General features: G+C 42.2%; 2 protein-coding genes and 1 non-coding gene across 3 annotated transcripts; 1 reads left to right on the top strand and 2 right to left on the bottom strand.

The window, feature by feature from the left end:
* Nucleotides 1-1,717: 1,717 nt before the first annotated feature.
* trnal-caa (transfer RNA leucine (anticodon CAA)) lies at nt 1,718-1,830 on the bottom strand. Its single transcript has 2 exons — nt 1,793-1,830; nt 1,718-1,763 (listed from the first exon to the last, which is right to left on the bottom strand). It is a non-coding gene; the product is annotated as a tRNA-Leu (tRNA).
* Nucleotides 1,831-3,807: 1,977 nt separating this feature from the next.
* On the top strand, nt 3,808-8,521 carry dhrs12 (dehydrogenase/reductase (SDR family) member 12). The gene is made up of 10 exons (XM_074657967.1): nt 3,808-3,979; nt 5,194-5,327; nt 5,440-5,522; nt 5,763-5,855; nt 5,930-6,011; nt 6,206-6,267; nt 6,347-6,451; nt 6,541-6,631; nt 6,758-6,895; nt 7,709-8,521. The coding sequence occupies exons 1-10, from the start codon at nt 3,924-3,926 to the stop codon at nt 7,819-7,821; spliced, it is 957 nt and encodes a 318-aa protein (XP_074514068.1). The 5' UTR covers nt 3,808-3,923; the 3' UTR covers nt 7,822-8,521.
* A 1,079-nt stretch (nt 8,522-9,600) lies between these two features.
* Nucleotides 9,601-25,259, bottom strand: wdfy2 (WD repeat and FYVE domain containing 2). The gene is made up of 12 exons (XM_074657966.1): nt 24,937-25,259; nt 21,201-21,268; nt 20,016-20,089; nt 17,942-17,996; nt 15,596-15,746; nt 13,678-13,790; nt 13,350-13,476; nt 13,054-13,159; nt 12,430-12,531; nt 12,132-12,262; nt 11,936-12,044; nt 9,601-11,756 (listed from the first exon to the last, which is right to left on the bottom strand). The coding sequence occupies exons 1-12, from the start codon at nt 25,071-25,073 to the stop codon at nt 11,727-11,729; spliced, it is 1,203 nt and encodes a 400-aa protein (XP_074514067.1). The 5' UTR covers nt 25,074-25,259; the 3' UTR covers nt 9,601-11,726.
* Between the last annotated feature and the right edge of the window lie 2,243 nt (nt 25,260-27,502).

Genomic DNA, 27,502 nt, shown 5'->3' with positions numbered 1-27,502 from the left:
ACATTAAAGATACAGTATCACAGAACGTCAGGAGGCGAGAGAAATGCTTCCGCCATTTTGGACTGAAAACATCCGCCTATAAAGTACCATACAAAAGTAAAACAACATTATTTCTATTGTCATATTCTAAAGAAATGTGTTGAACAATAAAATATTATAAACATAATTAACGTTTTTAGTCCAGAATGGCGGTAGAGGCTTAATATTTCACTAATATTTTAAGGATATTTTACTAATATTTCTTAGGGTATTTTACTTAAATTATTATGGATAGTTAAAAAAAATGTCTGATACTTTAAAATTTTACTATTATTTTTGGCATATTTTATTTGTTCATCAATTTCAATAGTTTTTTGAAGTATTTCACTAATATTTTAAAGATATTTTTCTAATATTTTTTATCTATATTTTATACATATTTAATTAAAATGACTAAATAAAATATAAGTAATGATAGATAGATAGATAGATAGATAGATAGATAGATAGATAAATAGATAGATAGATAGATAGATAGATAGATAGATAGATAGATAGATAGATAGATAGATAGATAAATAGATAGATAGATAGATAGATAGATAGATAGATAGATAGATAAAAAAGTCTGATAATTTATTAATATTTTTGGATATTTTTTGTATTCTTAGATATTTTACTTATACCATTAAAAATATTTTTAAAAATTGTCTGATACTTTACTAATAATTTCCTGCTATTTTTCTAATATTTTTGGGATATTTTATTTGTTCATCACTTTAATGTTGCAGTTGGTAAAGGTGCAGCTACTTTTAATTTTTTTTTTTTATACATTACAAATGTTTTTTGCATATTCTTTTTTTTTTAAAGTGTCTGATAATCTATTAATATTTTTCTGATATTTTACTTGTGCTTCAAGAATAATTCATCAATATCTTTTGAAATATTTCACTAATATTTTGAGGATATTTTCTATTGTTTTTTGAATGGCGGTAGAGGCTGTTGTCAAAAAAACCACCGGAGATTTATCTCTTTGCTTTAACACTCTTTGGTTACATGTAACTTCCTGTTAGCTTCAGCTGGCTAACTTCCGGTTAGCATTCCTCTCTTGTATTATATTATTCTTATAACGGTCAGATTAACACTGTTTACTACAGTTGTTTCCATATTAGCTGCTGAAAAGGCTTCACACAATGCCTGGTGGAAAGTTAAAACATATCATAGCCACCACGAACCAACATAAGACACAGTTATTTATATTTTAAACATTATTTTACTGTTTTAACCCAAAATGCCTCGTTACTAAGCAACGGTGTCTCGTTACTAAGCAACGGTGTCATTCCAGGGTTTATGGGTAGAAACTATTAACATAATTATTAAGTTTACAAACACTTCTTACAATTAATATATTTACCCGTGATCATATTAATCATGTCAGAAATTGGTGAGTTTGAATTATTCATATAAAAAAAATTAGAAATGTGAAAAGTTAGGAACCGGAAATTACGAAATCTGATCTGAGATCTGCAAAAAAACTCTCGCGAGATTTGATGTCATGCGACAATAACTTTAATATCTCGCGATTTCCCCCCAATTCACGGGTTCCCTTCCTTTCTACCTAAGGCTTGTAACAATAAAACATTCACGGGTTCCCTTCCTTTCTACCTAAGGCTTGTAACAATAAAACATTCACGGGTTCCCTTCCAGACACTAACTAACGCTAGTAACAAAAAGGTATTGTCAGAAGTGGGATTCGAACCCACGCCTCCATCTGGAGACCAGAAGTCCCGTCATGTTCAGGAAGGTTTTAGTCCTTGAGTCTGGCGCCTTAGACCACTCGGCCATCCTGACAACGATGCTGCTTCCGCCCAAATAATCATTTAACTATCTGTGATGTAATATGTATTACTACTAACTGTTGAGTATATATGAGATATTTAGTTCTTTACGGCTTTTAAAATATTTATATTCGAGCTTTAATTAATTCGTTAAACTCAAAGGATCGACTGCTGTATTGGGATTCACCCAGGTTCCCTATTTATTGACTAATAAGTCTCCTAAAACCTGCAGAAATAACCCTAACCCTAACCCTTACCCTATTTACTGAGGAAACACCAGAGGAAGTAATAAATACATACATAAATGAATAAATAATTAAATAAATAAAGCTCAGTTAAAAGCTAGACCAAAAAGGTAAAATACAATAAATAAATAATAAGCCAGATGAATAAATATATAAAAGCCAGACTAAAAAGGTAGTTTTTTTTAAATATTAACACTGTACAATATTGTATATATATATATATTATCCCTTGGCATTTTGTTTTTTTATATTTTATTTTATTCTTTATTTATTGATTAATATCATCTTTATATCTTCAGTTATCACTTTTGTATAATAAATAAATGATGTGTGTTGGCTGCAGTACTCTAACAACTCCACTAGAGGCTGCAGTACTCTAACAACTCCACTAGAGGCTGCAGTACTCTAACAACTCCACTAGAGGCTGCAGTACTCTAACAACTCCACTAGAGGCTGCAGTACTCTAACAACTCCACTAGAGGCTGCAGTACACTAACAACTCCACTAGAGGCTGCAGTACACTAACAACTCCACTAGAGGCTGCAGTACTCGAACAACTCCACTAGAGGCTGCAGTACTCTAACAACTCCACTAGAGGCTGCAGTACACTAACAACTCCACTAGAGGCTGCAGTACACTAACAACTCCACTAGAGGCTGCAGTACTCGAACAACTCCACTAGAGGCTGCAGTACTCGAACAACTCCACTAGAGGCTGCAGTACACTAACAACTCCACTAGAGGCTGCAGTACTCTAACAACTCCACTAGAGGCTGCAGTACTCGAACAACTCCACTAGAGGCTGCAGTACTCTAACAACTCCACTAGAGGCTGCAGTACTCTAACAACTCCACTAGAGGCTGCAGTACACTAACAACTCCACTAGAGGCTGCAGTACTCGAACAACTCCACTAGAGGCTGCAGTACTCTAACAACTCCACTAGAGGCTGCAGTACTCTAACAACTCCACTAGAGGCTGCAGTACACTAACAACTCCACTAGAGGCTGCAGTACTCTAACAACTCCACTAGAGGCTGCAGTACACTAACAACTCCACCAGAGGCTGCAGTACACTAACAGCTCCACCAGAGGCTGCAGTACACTAACAGCTCCACTAGAGGCTGCAGTACACTAACAGCTCCACTAGAGGCTGCAGTACACTAACAGCTCCACTAGAGGCTGCAGTACACTAACAGCTCCACTAGAGGCTGCAGTACTCTAACAACTCCACTAGAGGCTGCAGTACACTAACAACTCCACTAGAGGCTGCAGTACTCTAACAACTCCACTAGAGGCTGCAGTACACTAACAACTCCACCAGAGGCTGCAGTACACTAACAGCTCCACCAGAGGCTGCAGTACACTAACAGCTCCACTAGAGGCTGCAGTACACTAACAGCTCCACTAGAGGCTGCAGTACACTAACAGCTCCACTAGAGGCTGCAGTACACTAACAGCTCCACTAGAGGCTGCAGTACTCTAACAACTCCACTAGAGGCTGCAGTACACTAACAACTCCACTAGAGGCTGCAGTACACTAACAGCTCCACTAGAGGCTGCAGTACACTAACAGCTCCACTAGAGGCTGCAGTACACTAACAGCTCCACTAGAGGCTGCAGTACACTAACAGCTCCACTAGAGGCTGCAGTACACTAACAGCTCCACTAGAGGCGCTAGAGACACATTTAAAACGTACTTCCGGTTGTGAAACACGTGACTTCCTGTTACTACATAAGCAGCTCCTCCTCCATCACTGTTATGAAACTGAACACTGGACTCTGTTCTCTGTGTTCTCTGAGTTCTCTGCTCCTCTTTAACCTTTAACAGACAAACTGAGACATTTTACAGTTAAATTAATAACATGTCTATTTACAGGAACGCGGTTTGGTTCGTTAAAGGACTCCAGGAGTACACCAGGTGAGTCTACTGACACCTGGAACAACCTTAGTCTCATCTATAGTAGCTTTAATACACCAGGTGAGTTCACCAGGTGAGTCTACTGACACCTGGAACAACCTTAGTCTCATCTATAGTAGTTTTAATGGTTTATTCAACATATAATCCTCCTTATTACAGTAATATTAACTAATAATAACTGTCCTCAGACTCCAGGTTGCAGCACACATGTTGTTTAGTGGTAATAATATATAAATATATATCATATATAGTAGTATATTACTGTTACTGGTTAACTAGCAGCGGTTACACAATACTGACAGGAGACCTGTAAAATGTCACAATCAGCAGTTAGTCAGAGGAAGTACTTTAAGATGTTTTACTCAAGTTAAAGTAGTAATACTACAGTGTAGAAATACTACAGTGTAGAAATACTACAGTGTAGAAATACTCTGTTAGAAGTAAAAGTCCTGCGTTCAAAATATCACAAAGTATCATCAAAATATACTTAAAGTAGTAAAAGTACTCATTATGCAGAGTAATCTATATTATAATATATTACTTTATGATAATGATTGCTAATTATATATATTATTATTTAGTCTGATAATGTATTGATATTTTCTGATATTTTATTAATATATTTTTTAAAAATATTTCACTCTAATTTTAAGGATTTGTTACTAATATTTCTTAGAATATTTTACTGATATTATGGATATTTAAAAAAAAATTCTGATATTTTAATAATGTTGTTCTGCTATTTTACTATTTTATTTGTTCATTCCTTTCAATATTTTTTTGAAGTATTCCACTAATATCTTTTGGATATTTTACTAATACTTCTTATTATTCCAAGATATTTTACTTAGAAAAAAGTCTGATACTTTACTAGTGTTTTAACCTATTTTACTAATATTGTTTGGCATATTTTCAAATATTTTTGGGATATTTTATTTGTTCATCACTTTAATGTTGCCGTTGGTAAAGGTGGAGCTCATTTTAATAATTCTTTAATATCTTACAAATGTTTTTTGCATATTTAAAAAATAATTGTCTGTTTATATTTTTTAGATATTTTATTATTTATAATATTTTTCTGATATTTTACTTTTATTTTAGGGATATTTCACCGATATTTTTTAAAAAATATTTCTCTAATATTTTAAAGGATATTTTACATATATATATATTTTTTAATATTTCACTAATATTTTAAGGATTGTTATTAACAGGAGCGGTTATGAAGCTGCAGCGAAGCATTTCTGTCCAGCAGACCTGGACGTGAACCTGAGCGGGAGATCCTTCGTCATAACCGGAGCCAACAGCGGCATCGGGAAAGCCACCGCACTGGAGCTCGCCAACAGAGGTGAGTGATGTTTTATATATATATATATATATATATATATATATATATATGATCCAGGATGTTGACTACAGCGAGAGGTGATGCTGATATGAGTTCATGTGTGAGTCTGCAGGAGGAATCGTCCACATGGTGTGTAGAAACAAAGAGCGAGCTGACGCAGCCAAAGAGGAAATCATGGAAAAGAGTAAAAATCAGGTGAGATCTGCATTCCTCCCTCTTTCTTTAGGGGGTCCAGGGGGTGTTTAGGGGGAGATAGCAGGTCAACAGTAGACGTCACATAGAAGTGGTGAACATCATCTGAAAGCTGGAACCTGAAGATTAATGACAAAAAAAAAAGAATATAATAATAAACAAGAAAATAGTTCAACTAATGAAATATGTAGCGAAAGAATCACATAAGAAAATTAAAACCTCTGTTTTCCTGTTTGTTCCCAGAACGTCCACGTCCACGTGGTGGACATGTCCAGCGCCAGACAGGTGTGGGAGTTCGCCCAGAACTTCTCACAAAGCAACGCCGTCCACGTCCTGGTGGGTGGAGAGTAGAGACGGTCCAGTCTGTGTCGGTTCATCAGTATAGTTATTAATCACCTGTTAATCACCAGATCAACAACGCCGGCTGTATGGTGAACCAGAGAGAGCTGACGGAGGACGGCCTGGAGAAGAACTTCGCCACCAACACACTCGGTGAGTATTTGCTGTAATACTCTTTCTGAGATTTTCTTGTAAATTTAGAGTTTTTTTTCTCTGAATATTACCCCCTTTCTCCGGCTCCGTTATTTATTTATTTATTTATTTATTTATTTGAGAGTTTTTGATGATGTAGTTTGGATCGTCAGCGGTAACAGGTGAACTTCCTGTTGTGCTTCCTGTATTTTCAGGTACGTACGTCCTGACCACGGCGCTGATACCGGCGCTGAAGAAGGCTGAAGACCCCCGAGTGGTGGGTTCAAGTTAAAGATGCTCCTACTGTCAACATGAATCTGATGCTTTATTATACATAATGAATGTTCCTCCTCCAGGTCACCGTGTCGTCCGGCGGCATGCTCACCCAGAAGCTCAACGTGGACGACCTCCAGTTTGAGAAGGGGGCGTTTGATGGCACCGCGGCGTACGCTCAGAACAAAGTAAACAGAGACCGTTTCACTACCACGCCTCGTCATGGCGGCGTTAGGCGTAAATCTGTGTTTAATGTTTAGTGTTGTTGTGTTGCCAGCGGCAGCAGGTGATCCTGACGGACCGCTGGGCTTCTCAGCACAAAGACATCCACTTCTCCTGCATGCACCCCGGCTGGGCCGACACGCCAGGTACGCTACCGCCGTTGCACTAACGCCGTTGCACTAACGCCGTTACGCTGGATTCATATCTGAATACACGTTAATAATAATAATAATGATTGAATGATCTATCCCTCCATGTCTGTCTCTCTGCAGCGGTGCAGACGTCCATGCCTTCATTCCACGCCAAGATGCAGAACAAGCTGAGAACGGAGGCGATGGGCGCCGACACCACGGTGTGGCTCGCTGCGTCCGCCGCCGCCGCCAAGCAGCCGAGCGGACTCTTCTTCCAGGGTCAGAACATGATCACATTCACTCTCTGTGTTTTCATCTGGATAAGAGAGTCAAAGCAGAACTCCTGATATGAGAACGAGTTATCACCGACTCTTTTTAGCCTCTTTTAGCTCCTAGTTTTGGTTTTACAGCTTGTTGACTGTTCAGTCTCGTCGTCAGCCTCGTTTCCAGCTGTTTTTAGAGAAAAAGCTCTGATTAACTGACAAGTAAAAGTCCTGCGTTGTAAATGTTTCCTCCGTTTGAAGCATCAAAAGTTAGTCTTTTTCACAGCAGATCTTTAAGGTGTAATTAATCACATTAACGACGGTTCAGGTCAGTTAAGAGTCACAATACCAGGAGCTCCTCCTAATGGAATACAGCCATCATTAATAATATATTAATATTATATAATGGCCTGAGTGTTACACTATTACATATTATATTATTAGCATTAAATATGTATTGTTGTTGAGGTAGATCTCATTTTAACAAACGCTAAATCTTGGCGTTGAAAAACGGTCAAGTCCGAAAAAAAAGTCTGAAAGTCTGAAAAATATCTGTAAAAAAGACTTAGACTGTTTTGTTGGTGCTGATGGAGGCTTTAATTTCTCACTAAGTGATTCAGAAGCATCTCAACTGATAAGAAACAGAGGCTTCCTGTAAAGAGTAGAGCATGTATGTCATAATGATGAAGAAGAGTGATGAAGCCTCGTCCTTCATGTTTCTATAACACCGCATCAATTTAAAATCTGTAAACAACTCTCTGAATATTATCATCATGTGTAACAGCGTCTCTCCTGTTGTCTCGTGTCTCTTTCTCTAAATGTCGTCCAGACCGTAAAGCAGTGGCGACTCACCTCCCGCTGGCGTCCTCCAGGTCCTCGCCGCAGGAGGACGAGAAGCTGCTGGCAGCGCTGGACGAGTTCGCCCTCAAGTTCAAACCTTGATCTCTCCGTTGAAAACCGTTTAAAACCAAACACTCCTCAGTTCATCACTAATGTTTACACAATCAGCTTGTTCTTAACGTACAGGACGACGCTTTTATACCGTTTATACTCTAAAGAACAGAAAGACGTAGTGAAGTCGCCTCCAGACCAGAAGGTTGATCAATATTTAATCTGCTTCTTTATTTATCATCTAAATATAAAAATACTTCACCCCCAAAATGACCCTCAACTACTCACCTCATGTTACTTTCAATACATAAAGAAAACGTAGTTTTTCTCTCACGTCTCCACGGTTAACGAAGAGTCTGAAAACAGAGAAAAGTCTGGAGAGTTAGAGTAAACATCGGACGCATTTAACAGTTAAACTATATTAAAACATCAAACTCTCACACAGCTGGTGCAGAATAATCTCCGTGTCATTGATCCGGTCGGATGATCACTACCTCACAAACATCTTCACTAAAACTTTAATATTTAAAACCCTGTTTACGGTTGTTATATTAAAGGTAACAGGTGAGTAGATGACGTAAAGACGGTCATTTAGTGGGTGAAGTGTTCCTTTAACTAGGAGAATGTATACCTCACAGATGCTTTAATGTATAAATGTCACAAATAATGTAATTTGTTTATAATCATTGTTTAATTTCAGGTCATTTTGTTTAGATGTTTAATTTCTAATAAATTGTATTTATACATTTTCCTTCTCGTGTCACGTCCTCAGAGTAGATGTGTGATGCCCAATTTAGGTCTAAAGCCGGAGACACACCAAGTCGACATTAGAGAACTAGAGGTGACGAAGGTCGACTGTCGCGTCTCCGTTTTGGCTGACAAGTCGCACTCGAACACACCGCAGAGACTCCAGCCGACAGCCAGTTAGCACGCACGTTCTGCTGCTGGAGAGAGGCAATAACTCTCCACACCAGCAGGCGGTGGTAGTCTGTATCCATCATTCAGAAAGGGAAACAGGAAGAGCGAGGACGGAGGATATACAAACTGTTATGATACGAACATGAAACATTTTCACACCACTCAGCTTCATTCCAGATGTTCACATCGCTGTGACTTTACTCGTCGGCCTGCTTTCCTCACTTCCGTTTCTCTTCTCGTGCACCGATTGGTTTAAGCCGAACAGCCAATCAGTGATTTCTCTCAGATCCAACGCACTGAATCGGACGAAAAAACTGTCACGGGCAGACTAGAGCCGACGGTGAGGACACACCGCAAAAACTTGATCCACAGTCCGGCTTGGTGTGTCAGGACCTTTTAATCTGGCAGGACAAATATGAGGTCTTATAATATACAGGTTCAGGTTAGGTTCAGGTTCAGGTTCAGGTTGGTCCTCTGGGAGGTGACCATGTCTTGACGGACCTTTCTATGGTGGGGACGAGAGTGGAGTCCACAGCAGGGTGTTAATGTGACGGTGGTGAAATCCCTCTTCTCCCTGTTGAGGCGTTTGATCTCCTTGTTAATCCAGTCGGGGGGGTTATTGTTGGACCTTTTTGGACGGGACATTGTTGACATTGAGTGAAGGTGGGTCACACCCTGGGCAGGTTGCCAGCCTACCGGAGAACCCGGAGAAAAGCCACGCTAACACGGGAGAACATGCAAACTCCACGCAGACGGTTTGAGTCCTCGTTCTTCGCTGTTATTTCTCTTTCTGTCAGTTCGTCAAGAGAGATGAAAACAAGTCAGAGTCCAGCATGTGTTCATGTGTTCATGTGTTCACGTTCTGATTGTGCTCGGTGTGATCTGATAAACAACAAACAGACTCAGTGTGTGTGGAGTAGGTGAACCTCCTCTTTTAATACGTCACATACATCACATTAATTACATCAACGGACACTGAAACACGACGACATAACAGACCACTGGCCTCGGATGCAACACGTTACGGTTTATATCTGATAACTTTATATACACCATCACAGCATTTACTCTGATATACGAGCTGTTACTACGATTAAAGACAGACGGCGGTTTGCATTCATTTCAGTACAGATCGATGAGCTGGAAACCAACAGGAAGGAGATCCAGACACCTCCAAAATAAAACATGTGATTCCCAGCGTCTTGGACAGATCAGAAAATCACATCCTAATAACTAGAGTTGTTCCGATACCAGGACCGAAAATGTGTCTGATTCGGCCCTAAATTCGGTAAAGAGTACGCCAGTCCAAGCACCGATCCGATACCATCATTTATTAACCCAGAAACAAATCCAGAACCGCAGCCTTCACTGTGCCGTCGCCCGGGAGGTATCACGGCCGCCACTGGCTGCTACTGTTTTAGAGCAGAGAAGAAGAAGTGACTGCAGGTAGTTTGTCACGTGACGACAGCGAACAACAACAGAGCGGAGCTAGTGGAGGGTTTAACGGGAGTCAGAGAGAGGAACGTGTCCGGCGTTTGGTGATGTTTCACAGCGGAAAATCCAACAAGTAGAATGCCGATATGTCCAGTATGTAAAACTTCTGTTTCCAACAATCTTATGAAATGTTTGAAGACGCGTCACGGGAAAGAGCACGACGACTTCATCGAGGCAAAACGCTGGAAACTGCATTCCAATGACGAGATCAATTCCACAAAGATCGCCCAAAAGCGACGAAGATACGTGAGAACGTGGGAATTCACCGCTCAATGGAGCATTTGGAGCCGATGTACAGTTTGTCAGGTCGCAAATACATCTGTTAAATAATAATAACTATATACTTCTTATCACGCTGGTATCGGATCGGTACTCGGTATCGGCCGATACCGCAAGTTCAGGTATCAGAATCGGTATCAGGAAGGTAAAAATGGTATCAAACATCTACACCATGCATTTGTAGTATGGAGGGGCCACATAGACGGGAAAAACAGTCTGAGATTACGTGAAAAAAGTCGTAACATTACGAGAATAAAGTCGTAACTTTACGAGAATAAAGTCGTAATATTTAAACTTTTTTTTCTCCTAAACCTCTGACTTTATTCTCGTAATCTTAGATTTATTTATTTTTCCTAAATGTGGCCCTGATACTCCGTCGTCGTACATTTGAAACTGATATGCAAAAAGCGAAGAGAACTCTCCGTGATGTGTAGTTGAGGAGGTGAAACACTGGTGTGGTTCTTCAGGTGTCGGTACCTGCCGGCTCAGTCAGGATGAACAGCTGCTAGAGATAAACTGATATCAGATATACTGCTGCTATACAGTATATCAACCTTTAGCTCTGCTGTTGATAAAGTCTTTAACATAAACGCATTTTCTAAATATCAAACATCTTTGGAACATCTGGATCTGAGTGTTAGAAGATGATCAGTAAAGCACAAAAACTTGATAATCAAAAAACAATAATCAGATTTCCTCTTCACAGCAGCGATGTGCTTCTTGATTCCAGTGCATCGACGTGTATAAACAGTATTATAGAGACAGTAAATCATTAGTTTCCTTTCAGTCCTGATCCGTGGACGTACAGTACGTACACGCTGCCACTGATTAGATCGACCATACGTAGGATAATAAATAATCTCACAGAGAACAAACAGCAAGCGGTCGGATTAACGGTTCATTTACAGGTGATGAGTTACGCTCCAGTTAATGTGTCACTGACTGGGAGGAGAGTTTCCAGGAGGAGGTCGGCAGGAATGCATGATGATAATTAAGTAAATAAGGCGTGTCAGCTCCTTATAAAGTCACATACAGTACAGACACACAGAGAGACCAACACAAACAAACGCCCGTCCGTCAGTAACGTGGCGTCCTGTCCTCAGCCTCCAGCGGCCTGCAGCGTCCTCTCTGTGATCAACAGACACCGCCTCACGTTCAAGAACTGTTCAATATTACCCAGCTGGCATCGGGAGCGTTGGATCTGCTTCTCTCTTTCTGTTCCGACGGCCGCCGTTAGAACCAGAATCTGGTGAACAGACCGGACCTCAGGACACCACAGGAGTCATGTCCCATAGCTGAGGACAAACACAAGACATCATCAGTCTGCTGTTTGTCCCTCTCAAAGAGACACTAAAGACTCTAAAGTTCAGACAGGAACGATGATGTTAAATAAGAGATCAGATAAACAGGACTTCACTAAAGAGTCACTAGATGTTCCTGAGCTCTCCTGAACACAACAGATGCTGTCCGTTACCTTGACGACCTTGTCGGTGCCGGAGGTGAGCAGGTTCCCGGTGGTGGGCTCGTAGTGCATGTGAACGATGCTGTGCTTGCTGTCGTGGAAGGTGGCGGTGGGCGCTCGGCTAGGAGACAGGAAGGGAACACGGCGGTTACTTTAGCGAGAGGAAGAGCACAAAGAGACGACTACAGAGGCCGGTACCGGTACTCACTCCTCGTCGGTGATGGACTCGTGGCAGCTGTCGCACACTCGGACCTCGAACTCGAAGCCCATGAGGGGGATGGTGGAGCGCTTGGACGAACATTTACCGCACACCGCCTGGCCGCACTTCCTGCAGTGGTGCTGAGGAGACACAGCGGAACGTCCACATCAGTAACAGCAGAGTTAGAGAAAGAGACGGCAGCAGCTACACTAGGCTGTGAAGACCTGGACCAGGACCAACTGGTCCCAGATTACGTCCTAAACAAGGAACTAAAAGCAGCAGTATGGAGGAAGACGGGAGATCAAACCTGTCGCAGGCCGATCTTCTTGCTGTCCCACATCTGTTTGAAGTTCCAGAAGAACGGCTGCTCACACTTCTGACAGGAGTCACTGTCCAACCACTCGGGGGTCTGAAGACACAGTTTAACAGTTAGCTAATTACATATACTAAATTATTCTTATATATAGGCTGTGCTGTGTTGTATACTTTCTTTATCATCCTCTAAGTTACCTTCATTCACTACAATTCCGATTTTTGTTACCTTTAAACTTGTTTTAGTTACTCCCTCATGAGTGCTTCCCTTACAGCCAGGCCATAACAATATAAAGAAAAACATATTTAAAGCACAATCTAACTGCCAAAGAAGTGCCTTTGAGACCTGCACAAGGAAACAGAACAACCTGGAGCACAGACGTCAACGTTTTCATCAGCTTTACAGCTCCAGTTGGACGAAAAGACAAAAAGAGGGATTAAAAGAACACTTTAACAATATTTAAACTCCCACGGATGATGCAAATATCGCGTGTTTGCGTTGCGTCATTTGTGCCTATTCGCCTCTTTGCGTTGACTTTATATGTAATCCTTCTCTTCGCTCTTGTTGTGAACAAACCGAACACACGCTGTGTCCATCAGTCAGTCTTCTCTCTCTCACCTCTTGTCGTGTGACGTCCATGTTCCAGATGACGATTCCTCCGTCTGAGCTGCAGGAGATCAGCTGACGAGTGTGTGAGGCGTAACACAAACCCTGAACCCTGTCACTGTAGGAACACACACACACACACACACACACACACACACACACACACACACACACAATCAATCAATCAATCAATCAATTATTAATTATTAATTATTATTATTAATAAAATGTGACATAAATTGATGTTTCTGTTTCTCTTATATTTATTTTTGTATTTGTTTCTATTCATTTTAAAATTGGACTCTTACTTGTGTCCTTGCAGTTCGATGGCGGTGCCTTTGCGTCCTCCGATGTCCCACATGATGATGGAGTGGTCCGAGCTGCCGGAGAACAGAACCCTCTGGACCGGGTCCCAACACAGCGCCGTCACGTTACCTGCAGCACGGCACAGCAAGGTAAAGCACGGTACGGCACGGTACGGTACGGTGATTAATCTCTTAAACTGATCCAGACGTCTCTTTAACCATCAAGCTTTAAACTAAAGACGTTGGTCCTTCTGACCGCGGTCGGGAGGCTGAAGCAGGAACAGTTAACACCAGGATGGATGTGTGTGTGTGTGTGTGTGTGTGTGTGTACCGGTATGTCCCTTGAAGGTGGTCACCAGGCTGCAGCTGTCCTGCTCCAGCTTCAGGATGGTCACCTGACCAGACTGGTCTCCTACGAAGGCGTGTCTGGTCTCCACGTCAAACCTGAGAGGTCACGTTAAGGTCAAAGAAGAAGAAGAAGAAACGGCGTCCTGCTGCTGACAGACATCCCTTCATTAGGATCTGGGTGATAGAATGATGCGTTTAGCGTTAGAATTTGTATTTTAAGTGAATATTCAGCTGTTGTTTGTTGAAAGCCTTAGGATGTTAATTTGTTAATGAATTCCTTGTTTATGTAGTCTATACTTTAGTTTCCTTGATTCTTTTTCTCCGGTTTAATGTCATAGTTACTCTCCTCGTCCTCCCCTCGACCTCCCCTCGTCCTCCCCTCGTCCTCCCCTCGTCCTCCCCTCGTCCTCCCCTCGACCTCCCCTCGTCCTCCCCTCGTCCTCCCCTCGACCTCCCCTCGACCTCCCCTCGACCTCCCCTCGTCCTCCCCTCGTCCTCCCCTCGTCCTCCCCTCGTCCTCCCCTCGTCCTCCCCTCGACCTCCCCTCGTCCTCCCCTCGTCCTCCCCTCGTCCTCCCCTCGACCTCCCCTCGTCCTCCCCTCGTCCTCCCCTCGACCTCCCCTCGACCTCCCCTCGAACTCCCCTCGTCCTCCCCTCGTCCTCCCCTCGTCCTCCCCTCGTCCTCCCCTCGACCTCCCCTCGTCCTCCCCTCGTCCTCCCCTCGTCCTCCCCTCGACCTCCCCTCGTCCTCCCCTCGACCTCCCCTCGTCCTCCCCTCGTCCTCCCCTCGTCCTCCCCTCGTCCTCCCCTCGACCTCCCCTCGACCTCCCCTCGTCCTCCCCTCGACCTCCCCTCGTCCTCTCCTCGTCCTCTCCTCGTCCTCCCCTCGACCTCCCCTCGTCCTCCCCTCGTCCTCTCCTCGTCCTCCCCTCGACCTCCCCTCGTCCTCCCCTCGTCCTCCCCTCGACCTCCCCTCGTCCTCTCCTCGTCCTCTCCTCGTCCTCCCCTCGTCCTCTCCTCGTCCTCTCCTCGTCCTCCCCTCGACCTCCCCTCGTCCTCCCCTCGACCTCCCCTCGTCCTCCCCTCGACCTCCCCTCGTCCTCCCCTCGTCCTCCCCTCGTCCTCCCCTCGTCCTCCCCTCGACCTCCCCTCGACCTCCCCTCGTCCTCCCCTCGACCTCCCCTCGTCCTCTCCTCGTCCTCTCCTCGTCCTCCCCTCGACCTCCCCTCGTCCTCCCCTCGTCCTCTCCTCGTCCTCCCCTCGACCTCCCCTCGTCCTCCCCTCGTCCTCCCCTCGACCTCCCCTCGTCCTCTCCTCGTCCTCTCCTCGTCCTCCCCTTGTCCTCTCCTCGTCCTCTCCTCGTCCTCCCCTCGACCTCCCCTTGTCCTCTCCTCGTCCTCTCCTCGTCCTCTCCTCGTCCTCTCCTTGTCCTCTCCTCGTCCTCTCCTCGTCCTCCCCTCGACCTCCCCTTGTCCTCTCCTCGTCCTCTCCTTGTCCTCTCCTTGTCCTCTCCTCGTCCTCTCCTCGTCCTCCCCTCGACCTCACCTCGTCCTCCAGACTAATCAGGGAACGTAACACTCAAACTTTACATGTCGTTTTGTTGTGTGCATTATGTTTTATGTTTTAGCTGCTGTTTGTTCCACATAAATGAAGACTGGTTGGAGAACGACCACCGGCTGACTGTTAGACGTATAGAGGTTACTGATCTGACTGCAGTAGTTAAACTACAGTCAGTTAAAGACCTGACGGAGAGTAGACGCCTGACGGCCCTCCGTACACATCATCAGATGAGGTGTTTCACAGTCCAGAGCACCAACGAGGGCTCGTCACTCCGTTTAGCAGGAAGCCGAGCCGTCGGGTTCACTGAGCGCTCTAAAGGGCCGAGCGGCGTTAGAGGATACTGTAGACCTGAGACCCAGGCGGCGGTGCGGTACGTCCCAAGCTGCTGGCCGCTCTCCGAGCAGTGCCAGTTGAAGTTTTTGTCCTGGCCGGTGCTCAGAAGCCACTCCATCTCCAACACGAACAGAACCACCGTCACTCGGCCCTGATGGGCTGTAGGGAAACACACAGAACCACATCAGAACCACGTCAGAAACACACAGAACCACGTCAGAAACACACAGAACCACGTCAGAGACCCACAGAACCACGTCAGAACCATGTTAGAACCACATCAGAAACACACAGAACCACGTCAGAAACACACAGAACCACGTCAGAGACACGTCAGAACCACGTCAGAGACACGTCAGAACCACGTCAGAAACACACAGAACCACGTCAGAGACCCACAGAACCACGTCAGAAACACACAGAACCACGTCAGAAACACACAGAACCACGTCAGAAACACACAGAACCACGTCAGAAACACACAGAACCACGTCAGAACCATGTTAGAACCACATCAGAAACACACAGAACCACGTCAGAAACACACAGAACCACGTCAGAGACACGTCAGAACCACGTCAGAAACACACAGAACCACGTCAGAGACCCACAGAACCACGTCAGAAACACACAGAACCACGTCAGAAACACACAGAACCACGTCAGAAACACACAGAACCACGTCAGAACCATGTTAGAACCACATCAGAAACACACAGAACCACGTCAGAAACACACAGAACCACGTCAGAGACACGTCAGAACCACGTCAGAAACACACAGAACCACGTCAGAGACCCACAGAACCACGTCAGAAACACACAGAACCACGTCAGAAACACACAGAACCACGTCAGAAACACACAGAACCACGTCAGAACCATGTTAGAACCACATCAGAAACACACAGAACCACGTCAGAAACACACAGAACCACGTCAGAGACACGTCAGAACCACGTCAGAAACACACAGAACCACGCCAGAACCACGTTCTTAAAGTACCGGTACTATTAAAACGGGGTATCGGACCGTGCACCTCTAATTGAAGCTGAGAACCTGTGTCGCCTACTTTGTTTCCACACAGAAAACTGATCAGGAATCAATAACGATAAGCAGAATCGATAATGGCATCGGTATCAATAAAATCGTATCAGTTCCCGTCCGTATCCAGCACCAAGCAAAGATGTGACAAATGAATGCAGAGAAAGCTGCTGGACTCTGGTGCAGAGAACTCTACAGTTTGACACATGTGACACTCATCAGATCAGAGAATTACATAAACTATAAATATTCCTCTGCGTTTGTCTCATGATCAGTTTTTACCCGAGGTAATAAATAAAGCATCTAACGTACAGTAGAGGAGAGGAGAGAGATGAGAGATGAGAGATGAGAGGAGCTCTGGTCCACTTACTTCTCTCTGAGTTACACTCAGAAGAAAGAAATGAATCATGAACACACTCCTCAGACTGCTGAAAGCCTTCAGTACACAGAGCTGTTAGCACTGGAGTAATAATACATACATATATATACATATATATATGTATATATGTATATATATACATATATATATGTATCAATAATACAAGAGGCTATAGATAAATATATGGGCCACAGATTTTAGTGTATAATTTGAGCTTTAGTTTCAACATAACAAGGTTGGATTTTTGTTCTTTAAAGACCTTTAAACCCAAGTCTAAAGGAAATTTAAATATATATGATAACGAGTTTTACGTTCCTCTTCTAAGGAGGCAAAGAGAGGTTATTGTTTGTTGAACTTAAAGCAATATTTCTTTTTTTCTAGCATTTTATTTTGGAGTAACCAGGCGACACACCGAACGTCCGGCTGCAGAGTGAGTTTACCGCCGTGACCACCAGCAGCTCTCGTCGGCACACATCACGTTGCTTTTTCACACGTCAGCGGACTAATTAGTCTTAATCTTCTCTGGTCTTTAGACCGCGGTGGAAACACAGACAACAGAGGGCTGAAGGAACCTTTTAGTTCCTAGAAAAGTAGTTCCAGGGACTAAAAGTCTTGGTGGAAATACGGCTAATGCTCTCTTCAGAGCCACCAGACTCCATTCAAAACAGAAGTAATCTTACTGGAAGTTACTGGTCAACCGCCGCCTCGGTGAAAACTAATGCATTTAGATCAAAGCTAAAATATTTGTAAAATTAATTATTATTTTTAATAATTTTTTATTATTTAAGATATTTTACCACGATTTTAGGACTTTTAAAGCGTAAAGGTTAAGAACAAACCAACACAATGGTGTCTTTTGGTTCTCTTCCAGACATGTGACTGACTGACTCACACACTCACACACACACACAAACACACACACCCTGTCTCACCCTGGTATGTGCTCGCTGGGGTCATCTTGTTGTAGTCTTCTGACAGGATGAACTCCTGAAAGACAGGAAGTGGAGAGAAATGTGACACACTGACTGAGGTTTCAAAATAAATCTATAAATGGAAAACATGTCATGCTACTTTGTTTAAATTTCCATCACAGTCTCACGTCAGTTAGTGAAATAGTCACGACATTTAATCTATTTGATTCGTGTACAGCCCGACTTTCAATAACGTATTTTTTGTATGTTTTCCTACGAACGTGCAGCAACACGTGACGCATGCTCCAGTCTTTTCAAAATAAAACCAATTTAGGAAAAGATGGTGGTTTGGGTTAAAATAACAACAGAAGTAGCGTAACTGAAGTACGGAAGTTGCGTGACAAATAAATCAACGTTGACTTCTGGCCTCACACGGGGCACCAATATAGGTCTCCTGGTGAAAGTCTGGTGTTCTTAGACCCACCCATCCACCCCGACCTCCTCTCTACACGGAGTTCACCACTCTCTATACTTCCTGGTTCACAATTACGTGGATTAAATACAAATTGATTTGAAAAATGTGAAATTAGTGTCTATGTACACAAATCAATACATTAAATTTCGTGACTATTTCATCAACTACTGTGCGACTGGGCTGGAATTTCAGTGTGAATGTAGTAAAACTTGAACATCAGAAAAGCCTTTGAAAGTTTTGTGACCTTGTAGACACGACCTTCCAGACGAGGGAACAGGAAGTGCTCAAACGCTGACTCATTTCTGGGTTTTAGCTCTCTATATGAAGTGTAGCCTCCCTCCTGCAGAGAGATTAATACTTCCACCTTTCTAAATGTAAATTACAGTGAGTAAAAAGAAGAACCGACAGTGTGATTTCCTCTGAGGACGACGCCCTTAATATGACTAGTGGGGGGAACTTGTTCTGAGATTAAAACGTTCTGTTCTGTTCTGTTGCGGTCTGTTGGGTCAACTTGTTCCAAAACAAACGACTCCCGCTATAAAAACATGCTGCCTGTTAGAATAGACTGGTAGTTCTGGGTCATACAGTACATGAGAGTAGTGAAAACTAACAAGACCACCAGTCACAAGTCTCTCTAAAGACTAAAGGGTGCTCTCACAAGTCTGTTTGGCTCGTCTGACTCAGAGTGAAACTGATTTATATTTCATTTGTGTATTCGCTGGAACTGAAATTCATTCAACTTGAGCGAGAAATTCTTATGCCTGGATGACGTCAGGTTGAGTGTTGATGGAGCAGCTGCAGAGCCTGGCACTGATCCATCCAGACTCCATTCAGAAAACAAGCATTTTAAAAGTTGTCTGCTTGTCGTCATGGTAACAGACCTGACAAAGCATCAATTCAGACTTTTTATAAATCAACATCATTATGTCGTTATTTCAGCATCCTTTTGATCTGTTTATTGATATTAAATCACAGCTCAATCTGTTTATTTTGGGTTCACACCGCAGTAGAGACGTATAGCTGCTAGATACAGTCAGTTTGATGACACTGTAGGTGAATACAGCTCGCCGCCGGGTGAAGTTATGAACCCAGACACGATAGCGTTTGGTTTTCTGACATAGCTGGGACTTCATCAACATGTACAAAGCAGCAACAGAGGTTATTTCTTCCATGGTTGATGGAGGAAATGGAGGAAAGGGAAGTTGTTGGTATCTATGGAGACAAGCTCCTCCTCCTCTCCGGAGCATCTAGAACACAGATGATACCGGCGGTCCAACTCGTGCGAGTAAAGCGAGGGGCAAAATTTGCTTCGCCTCGCATAAGAGTATGATTAAAACGGACTAAAAGCGCCCAACAGTGGGAGAACCACCTCGACACGTCTCAAAGAGAAAAGAAGAAACTTGAGAGTTGAGAGGTTTTCCTTTAAGTCAACAGCCAAAACACTACAGTTGAAGCTGCTCTTCATTTGATGTGCTAGGAGGTAGATACAGCAAATACCAGCAGCTCTTCCTGTCAACATTCAGACAGAAACACAACCTGCTGGGACGACAATCTCCTGACCTTCAGGCTGATTCGTAAAAGCAAACAAAGTGTTGAGATGAGAGCGAGCGGAGGACTTACAGAGATAGTCCCGGTATCCATCCCCACCGACAGCCTCCTGGTCTCTGGGTTAAAGGACATACAGGAGCACGACGCTGGAGGAAACAAACAGGAACAATAGTCAAACTTTACATGGAAACAAAACCCACTATATATTAGCTTCTCCTGGGAATAATAATAATATTTAATCTCTAAAGAACCTCTTTTCTGTTTGTTTGATTGAATGTGGTGAAAATAAACTCTAAAATCAATACACAGTCGACCATTGAACCGTGCTGGATAACAGGGTCACTGTTTACTGGATGTGTTGGCGGAGGTTTGGGGGACAACAAAAAACGCCGGACCAAAGTCGTTGATATTTGACAAGGGCTGTCGCAATAACACCAATATTGCAATACCACAAGACAACCGCAGGGGATGGCAAGCAACCGCCATGTTCATTACAATGGGAGCGCCGCGTATTTCCACCACAGGCGCTGCGCGTCTATTCTGCTGCTTGTTTGGCGTTTTTTTCTGGTCACCGAAAGTTGAAAAATGTGAAGAATGTTTACATTCACATATCTGGAGGTCAGAGGTCAAGGGACCCCTTTGAAAATGGACATGACTGAATGAATTCAGTGTAAGTTTAGAGCCTTATTTAATCTCCTTCATGACCAGCTAGTATGACCTGGTTGGTACCGATGGGTTCATCAGGTTTTATAGTTTATTATGATACCAGGATCTTCACTCTAGTTTTAATTCCTTCTACATATGATAGTATATGTTAAAGTTTCTATTAGTGAACTAAATGAGTCTGCTCTCTGCAGTGAAGCAGCCTCTGGTGCTTCTCTGAGCTACAGATCCTGCTGATGGCAGCACGGGATTTCCTTCGGTTGCACAACCGGAGAGCAAAAAGGACAAACTGAGTCAGAGACGAGCAGCACTGCAGCACCGAGGAGAGGACACTGAAAGATCCTACAGGGGCTCAGAGCGCCTGAACGACACGCTGTCATCCTGACAGGTGCAGTCTGGGTAATAATTCATAAGTAGAGATGTTCCCCATACCCATTATTCCTTCCCGATACCGATACCTGAACTTGCGGTATCGGACAAAACCGAGTACCGATCCGATACCAGCGTGATGAATAAAAAAAAATATATATATATATATATATATATATATATATATATATATAGGTTAAAGAAAAGGTAATCAGTAATCCTTACTTGACAAGGTGTGGTAGACACTGGGCCAGTACTGACCGCTGTCTCTCTTCAGCCAGACCCGGATCGTCCTGCAGGGTGAAACCATCACAGTTTAGCCTCACTTTCTCTGTTTATGATGTATTTTACTATTTTTTTTTAATTGTAAATTCATATTTGTCCTATTGTCATCATTTATTTATAATATTGTTTTTGCTGCATATAAAGATATATTTATTTATTTATCTTGTCACTTATCTATTTATTCATTTATTTTTGATTTTGGAAGGTAAATGCATAAATAAATAAATGCAAAATAACTAAAAACTAATGCAAAAATAAATTAATTGATTAAAAATTAATAAAAACAATATCTACATAAATAAATAAAAGGGAGAGTAGGTAAATAAGGGAATTAATACCATGATAAATAAACATTTTGTCAATTAATTAATGGCTGCATTTATTTTTTATATTATTTTTGCTGCATTTAATTATATATTTATTTATTTATCTAGTCATCTATTTATTCATTTATTTTTCATTTTGGCAGGTAAATGAATAAATAAATAACATCAATAAATAAATATTGAATGCAAAAATAAATAAATAAAAAATAAATGCAAAAATAAATCAGAAATAAATGTAAAAATAAATAAATAAATTATAAAATGAATAATACATGAATAAATTAATGGGAACATTAAATCAAGAGTAAATAAATAAGGGAATTAATACAAAGATAAATAAATAAAGAAGCAAATAAAAACAGAATTATACATTTTTTGTCACATTTGATCAATTAATTAATGGTTACATTTATATTTAATATTATTTTTTTGCTATATTTAATGACATTTATTTATTCTTTACCTATTTCTAAATGTAGTTTTTATGTATTTATTATTTATTCCTGCAAGATTTTCCCTTTGCATTTCACATCCTTATTTATTTCCCCAAAGTTATTTATTTACATTTCTTTATGCATTTCTGCCTAATTATGCAAATGAGGGGGCTGTCACTCAACGTGTATCATCACAAATAAAGGCGTGAAATGCAAATATAAAATCATACATTAATAAATAAATGCATTAATACATAAATAAATACATCCATTTTAAAATAATTTTAAAAAATGCAAAAATTAATAAATAAATTTAAAATGATAATAAATAAAAAATAAATAAATGAAAGGGAAAAGAGTAAATAAATAAGGGAATTAATAAAAAAAGATAAATAAATAAAGAAGCAAATTAAAACAGAAATATCATTATTTGTCACATTTTATCAATTAATTAATGTCTACATTTATTTTTTAAATTATTTTTTCTACATTTAATGACATATTTATTTATTTATTGAGTCATTTATTTATTTTCATTTTGTCAGGTTCTGTCCTCCATATACAGTATAATGGGAACAGTGACTGAGATTAACACAGGCATTACAGGACAACCTTTGGACATGTGAAGGACCCCGAGTCTACGAGTTGGTAGACAAACACACACACACACAGACACACACAGCTCCAGGCTGGTGTTAAACATTAAAGTGCTCTTATTATTATTACTATAGTGACGTTTTAAAATGAGCAGTTAAATCTGATAAATGTGTGTTTGTTTCTATGTTAATAAAGGTTACTGTGGTTAACCAGCATGTAATGAGCTCTGACTGTCAGCTGACTCTTTTATAGAAACGTTAGATGTTTTCAGCCATAAACCGTTGGACTGATACATATGGTTTCTACATACTTTGATATTATTGATCCAGGAGGCGGTATTAGCTCAATCAATGAACCACCGGACTGGAGCCAGTGTTGTGGGGAGAAGAACCGGCCAGGGTTAGGGTTATAAACCGGGGTGTTGGGAGGCTAGTTGTCGGGTCCTACCTGTCCTCTAGTTGTCGGGTCCTACCTGTCCTCTAGTAGCGGGTCCTACCTGTCATCTAGTTATCGGGTCCTACCTGTCCTCTAGTTGTCGGGTCCTACCTGTCCTCTAGTTGTCGGGTCCTACCTGTCCTCTAGTAGCGGGTCCTACCTGTCGTCTAGTAGCGGGTCCTACCTGTCCTCTAGTTGTCGGGTCCTACCTGTCCTCTAGTAGCGGGTCCTACCTGTCATCTAGTTATCGGGTCCTACCTGTCCTCTAGTTGTCAGGTCCTACCTGTCCTCTAGTTGTCGGGTCCTACGTCCTCTAGTTGTAGGGTCCTACCTGTCCTCTAGTGGTCGGGTCCTACCTGTCCTCTAGTGGTCGGGTCCTACCTGTCCTCTAGTGGTCGGGTCCTACCTGTCCTCTAGTTGTCGGGTCCTACCTGTCCTCTAGTTGTAGGTCCTACCTGTCCTCTAGTTGTAGGGTCCTACCTGTCGTCTAGTGGTCGGGTCCAACCTGTCCTCTAGTTGTCGGGTCCTACCTTTCCTCTAGTTGTCGGGTCCTACCTGTCCTCTAGTTGTCGGCTCCTACCTGTCCTCTAGTTGTAGGGTCCTACCTGTCCTCTAGTTGTCGGGTCCTACCTGTCCTCTAGTTGTCGGGTCCTACCTGTCCTCTAGTTGTCGGGTCCTACCTGTCCTCTAGTTGTAGGGTCCTACCTGTCCTCTAGTAGCGGGTCCTACTTGTCCTCTAGTTGTAGGGTACTACCTGTCCTTTAGTTGTCGGGTCCTACCTGTCCTTTAGTTGTCGGGTCCTACCTGTCCTCTAGTTGTCGGGTCCTACCTGTCCTCTAGTAGCGGGTCCTACCGGTCCTCTAGTTGTCCTACCTGTCCTCCAGTTGTCAGGTCCTACCTGTCCTCTAGTAGCGGGTCCTACCTGTACTCTAGTTGTCGGGTCCTACCTGTCCTCTAGCTGTAGGGTCCTACCTGTCCTCTAGTTGTGGGGTTCTACCTGTCCTCTAGTTGTCCTACCTTTCCTCTAGTTGTGGGGTCCTACCTGTCCTCTAGTAGCAGGTCCTACCTGTCCTCTAGTTGTCGGGTCCTACCTGTCCTCTAGCTGTAGGGTCCTACCTGTCCTCTAGTTGTAGGGTCCTACCTGTCCTCTAGTAGCAGGTCCTACCTGTCCTCTAGTTGTGGGGTTCTACCTGTCCTCTAGTTGTCCTACCTGTCCTCTAGTTGTAGGGTCCTACCTGTCCTCTAGTAGCGGGTCCTACCTGTCCTCTAGTTGTCGGGTCCTACCTGTCCTCTAGCTGTAGGGTCCTACCTGTCCTCTAGTTGTGGGGTCCTACCTGTCCTCTAGTTGTAGGGTCCTACCTGTCCTCTAGTAGCAGGTCCTACCTGTCCTCTAGTTGTGGGGTTCTACCTGTCCTCTAGTTGTCCTACCTTTCCTCTAGTTGTGGGGTCCTACCTGTCCTCTAGTAGCGGGTCCTACCTGTCCTCTAGTTGTCGGGTCCTACCTGTCCTCTAGCTGTAGGGTCCTACCTGTCCTCTAGTTGTGGGGTCCTACCTGTCCTCTAGTTGTAGGGTCCTACCTGTCCTCTAGTAGCAGGTCCTACCTGTCCTCTAGTTGTGGGGTCCTGCCTGTCCTCTAGTTGTCCTACCTGTCCTCTGACACGCTGATAACACCGTCCTCTAGTTGTCGGGTCCTACCTGTCCTCTAGCTGTAGGGTCCTACCTGTCCTCTAGTTGTGGGGTCCTACCTGTCCTCTAGTTGTAGGGTCCTACCTGTCCTCTAGTAGCAGGTCCTACCTGTCCTCTAGTTGTGGGGTTCTACCTGTCCTCTAGTTGTCCTACCTGTCCTCTAGTTGTGGGGTCCTGCCTGTCCTCTAGTTGTCCTACCTGTCCTCTGACACGCTGATAACACCGTCCTCTCTTGGGATGATGACCGCGGTGCTCACGACATCCTGGAAAGCCTCTATCTTGCTGAGCAGTCCGGGCTTCCGAGCCTGCGGTCCGGGCTGGATCTCTGCTGCCATGACGCGGCGCTGCTGCTGCTCAGAGCTCCGTGGACGGTTCTGCTGGCTCCGGGAAACATCTAACCTCCTCTGGGCCACCACAGACCCGGTCCAACCCGGTCCTAGCTGCAGCTAGCTGTCAGTAGCAGTAGAGGTGTTGTGGTGTTGTGGTTGTGACGGCTACCAGTCAGCTGACAGCACTCACAACTCATTTCCGGTCAAGAAAATAAGACTTCCTGTCGAATTTGTCCTGTTATATTATTATTAATTATTATTGTTATATTATTATATTTTCATAATAATACGCACAAAGTTTTACATATTTATATATTACATTATACATTACAGTTTTATTAAACTATAGACTGTTTTATAGCTTTGAATACGTGTATAATATGTGTATCTGACTTAAGTTTGTGCCTTTGAACAGTTTTTTTTCCTCCATTATTATTATTATTATTATTATTTTTTATTGTATTTATTCAAAAACATTTTTAATTATTATTATATATGTGTGTGTGTGTGTGGTTGTTTGTGTGTGTATTTATTTATTTACTTTATTTATATTTAATTTCCTTTTATCATAGTTTAGGTTTATTCATGTTTAAATCTATTTATTTATTGATTTTTATTGATTTTATACTTATTTTTAAATGTATATGCATTTATTTATTTATTTATTTATTTATGCACGAGTTTCCTTTCGCATGTCACCCCTTATTTATTTCCCTAACCTTATTTATTTCTGTTTTGTTTTCTTTATATATTTCTGCCTCATTATACACATTAGGGTTCTGTCACTCAGCATGTGTCATCATGGGGTCAGGATGCATGACTATATGTTCGTAAGACAAATGGTGTCTGCTTCTGCTTAGGAAAGAATAAGTTTGAGGGAATAAATAAGGGATGAAATGCAAAGGGCAAATCGAGCGTAAATAAATACATAAATACATAAATAAATAAATAAATAAATACATTTAAAAAATAAGTATAAAATAAATACAAAATGAATACAAAAATAAATAAATAAATTAAAAAATATTATAAATTAATAAATGTGAGTAATTAAAGAAAACCTAGCCTAATTACATGAGAATTACAGTATGGAGGACGGGACCGTTGACACTGGGGTGTGGTTTCACCTGTTTTTACCTGTTCACTTGGACCACGGGAGTCAGACAAAGAGGGTGAGATCTTACATCTTATAGAATAACAAGTGTTCCCTGGTGCAGTCATGGTGTGTTCAGTGCCTGTATGGCCTAGAGAATAGGCTGACCTTTGGGACCCTAAATCAACCGCCAGACTGGAGCAGCTCAGACTCTGCGTGTGGTGGATGCGATCGATGTTTCTGTAGTTAGATGTTTATTCTTCTTGTCAGATATATTATAAAGTCGTTTCTGTGAATTTCAATCATCTTCTCTGCAAAGTTGGAGAGCTTGTTTTGCTGGTGTACCATGCTGTTATGTTATATGATCAAATGCATTCAATCACTCTCTGCACGCTATTTCAGGTATGTGTCTGTTAATGCCAGAACTCCGCCTCGTCCTCATTAAAATAGAACAACAAGAAGAAGTCACTCCTCTGCTGAGCAGAATGCTGTTCTCTCTATAAATGAAGTGTTGATGGTGTATTTACAGCCAGAACAGCAGCAATGACTGTTAAACTCAACAGTTACCAACTCAATTTATATCAATGTAGGGAATATGATTTATGTAGTATGCTTTTATTCTGAAGGCAAACAACAGGAAGTCTTTTTTAGGTAGCTTCCGGTCGCTTCACACATTTCACTGACGCTCCTTCAAATTAAAACACCACACTTCCGGTTATGTTTTGTAACGTTTTTGATCCAAACTAATTGTTATCTTACATTATATTATATATTTATATGTTGTGTGTCAACATCAGGACACACAACGACGTGACACGTTATATAAAAACAATTTTAGTTCCTTTTGAAGGATGTTTACAAAAAGTTGTGAAACACGAGAAAAAACTATTTCCGGTCACATTTTGTCTGGACTTCAGAATAAAAGTCTAAAACTATTGAGGTAAATATGCTGCATGAGAAACTTTAGATTTTTTAAAGGTCTAAATGTTTGGAGTAATAATAGTATTAGTCTAATAAAGATATTATGACAGTGGGATATTACAACATATTTTAAATTAATTTGTAAAACATGTGAAACAAGTAAAAAAAAATGTAACTGAGAAAATTAAACTTTGACATTACACCGTCACAATACATTATTTTATTCTGAAAAGACGTCTCAGTGACACACCGAAAAAGAACTCTCTCTCTCTGTGTGTTGCTCTACAGAACTCGTGTCAAACAAGAGGCACTATAGACCTTCATCATCCTCCTCCTCTTCCTCCTCCTCCAACTCCTTTTCCTCCTGCTCCTCCCTCTTCCTCCTCCCTCCTCTTCCTCCTGCTCCTCCTCCTCTTCCTCA

Source organism: Sebastes fasciatus, chromosome 14 (genome assembly GCF_043250625.1).
Source record: "Sebastes fasciatus isolate fSebFas1 chromosome 14, fSebFas1.pri, whole genome shotgun sequence".
In the NCBI taxonomy this organism is placed as follows: Eukaryota; Metazoa; Chordata; class Actinopteri; order Perciformes; family Sebastidae; genus Sebastes; species Sebastes fasciatus.
This window is presented reverse-complemented; position numbering and strand designations above follow the sequence as displayed.

Coding starts and splice junctions, on each gene's coding strand:
- dhrs12 (XM_074657967.1), top strand. CDS start 3,924: ATGTCTATTTACAGGAACGCGGTTTGGTTCGTTAAAGGACTCCAGGAG. Junction 5,523..5,762: donor TGGAAAAGAGTAAAAATCAG/GTGAGATCTGCA, acceptor GTTTGTTCCCAG/AACGTCCACGTCCACGTGGT. Junction 6,012..6,205: donor CTTCGCCACCAACACACTCG/GTGAGTATTTGC, acceptor CTGTATTTTCAG/GTACGTACGTCCTGACCACG.
- wdfy2 (XM_074657966.1), bottom strand. CDS start 25,073: ATGGCAGCAGAGATCCAGCCCGGACCGCAGGCTCGGAAGCCCGGACTG. Junction 15,747..17,941: donor CCCAGCGAGCACATACCAGG/GTGAGACAGGGT, acceptor GTTTCCCTACAG/CCCATCAGGGCCGAGTGACG. Junction 13,160..13,349: donor ATCGAACTGCAAGGACACAA/GTAAGAGTCCAA, acceptor GTGTTCCTACAG/TGACAGGGTTCAGGGTTTGT.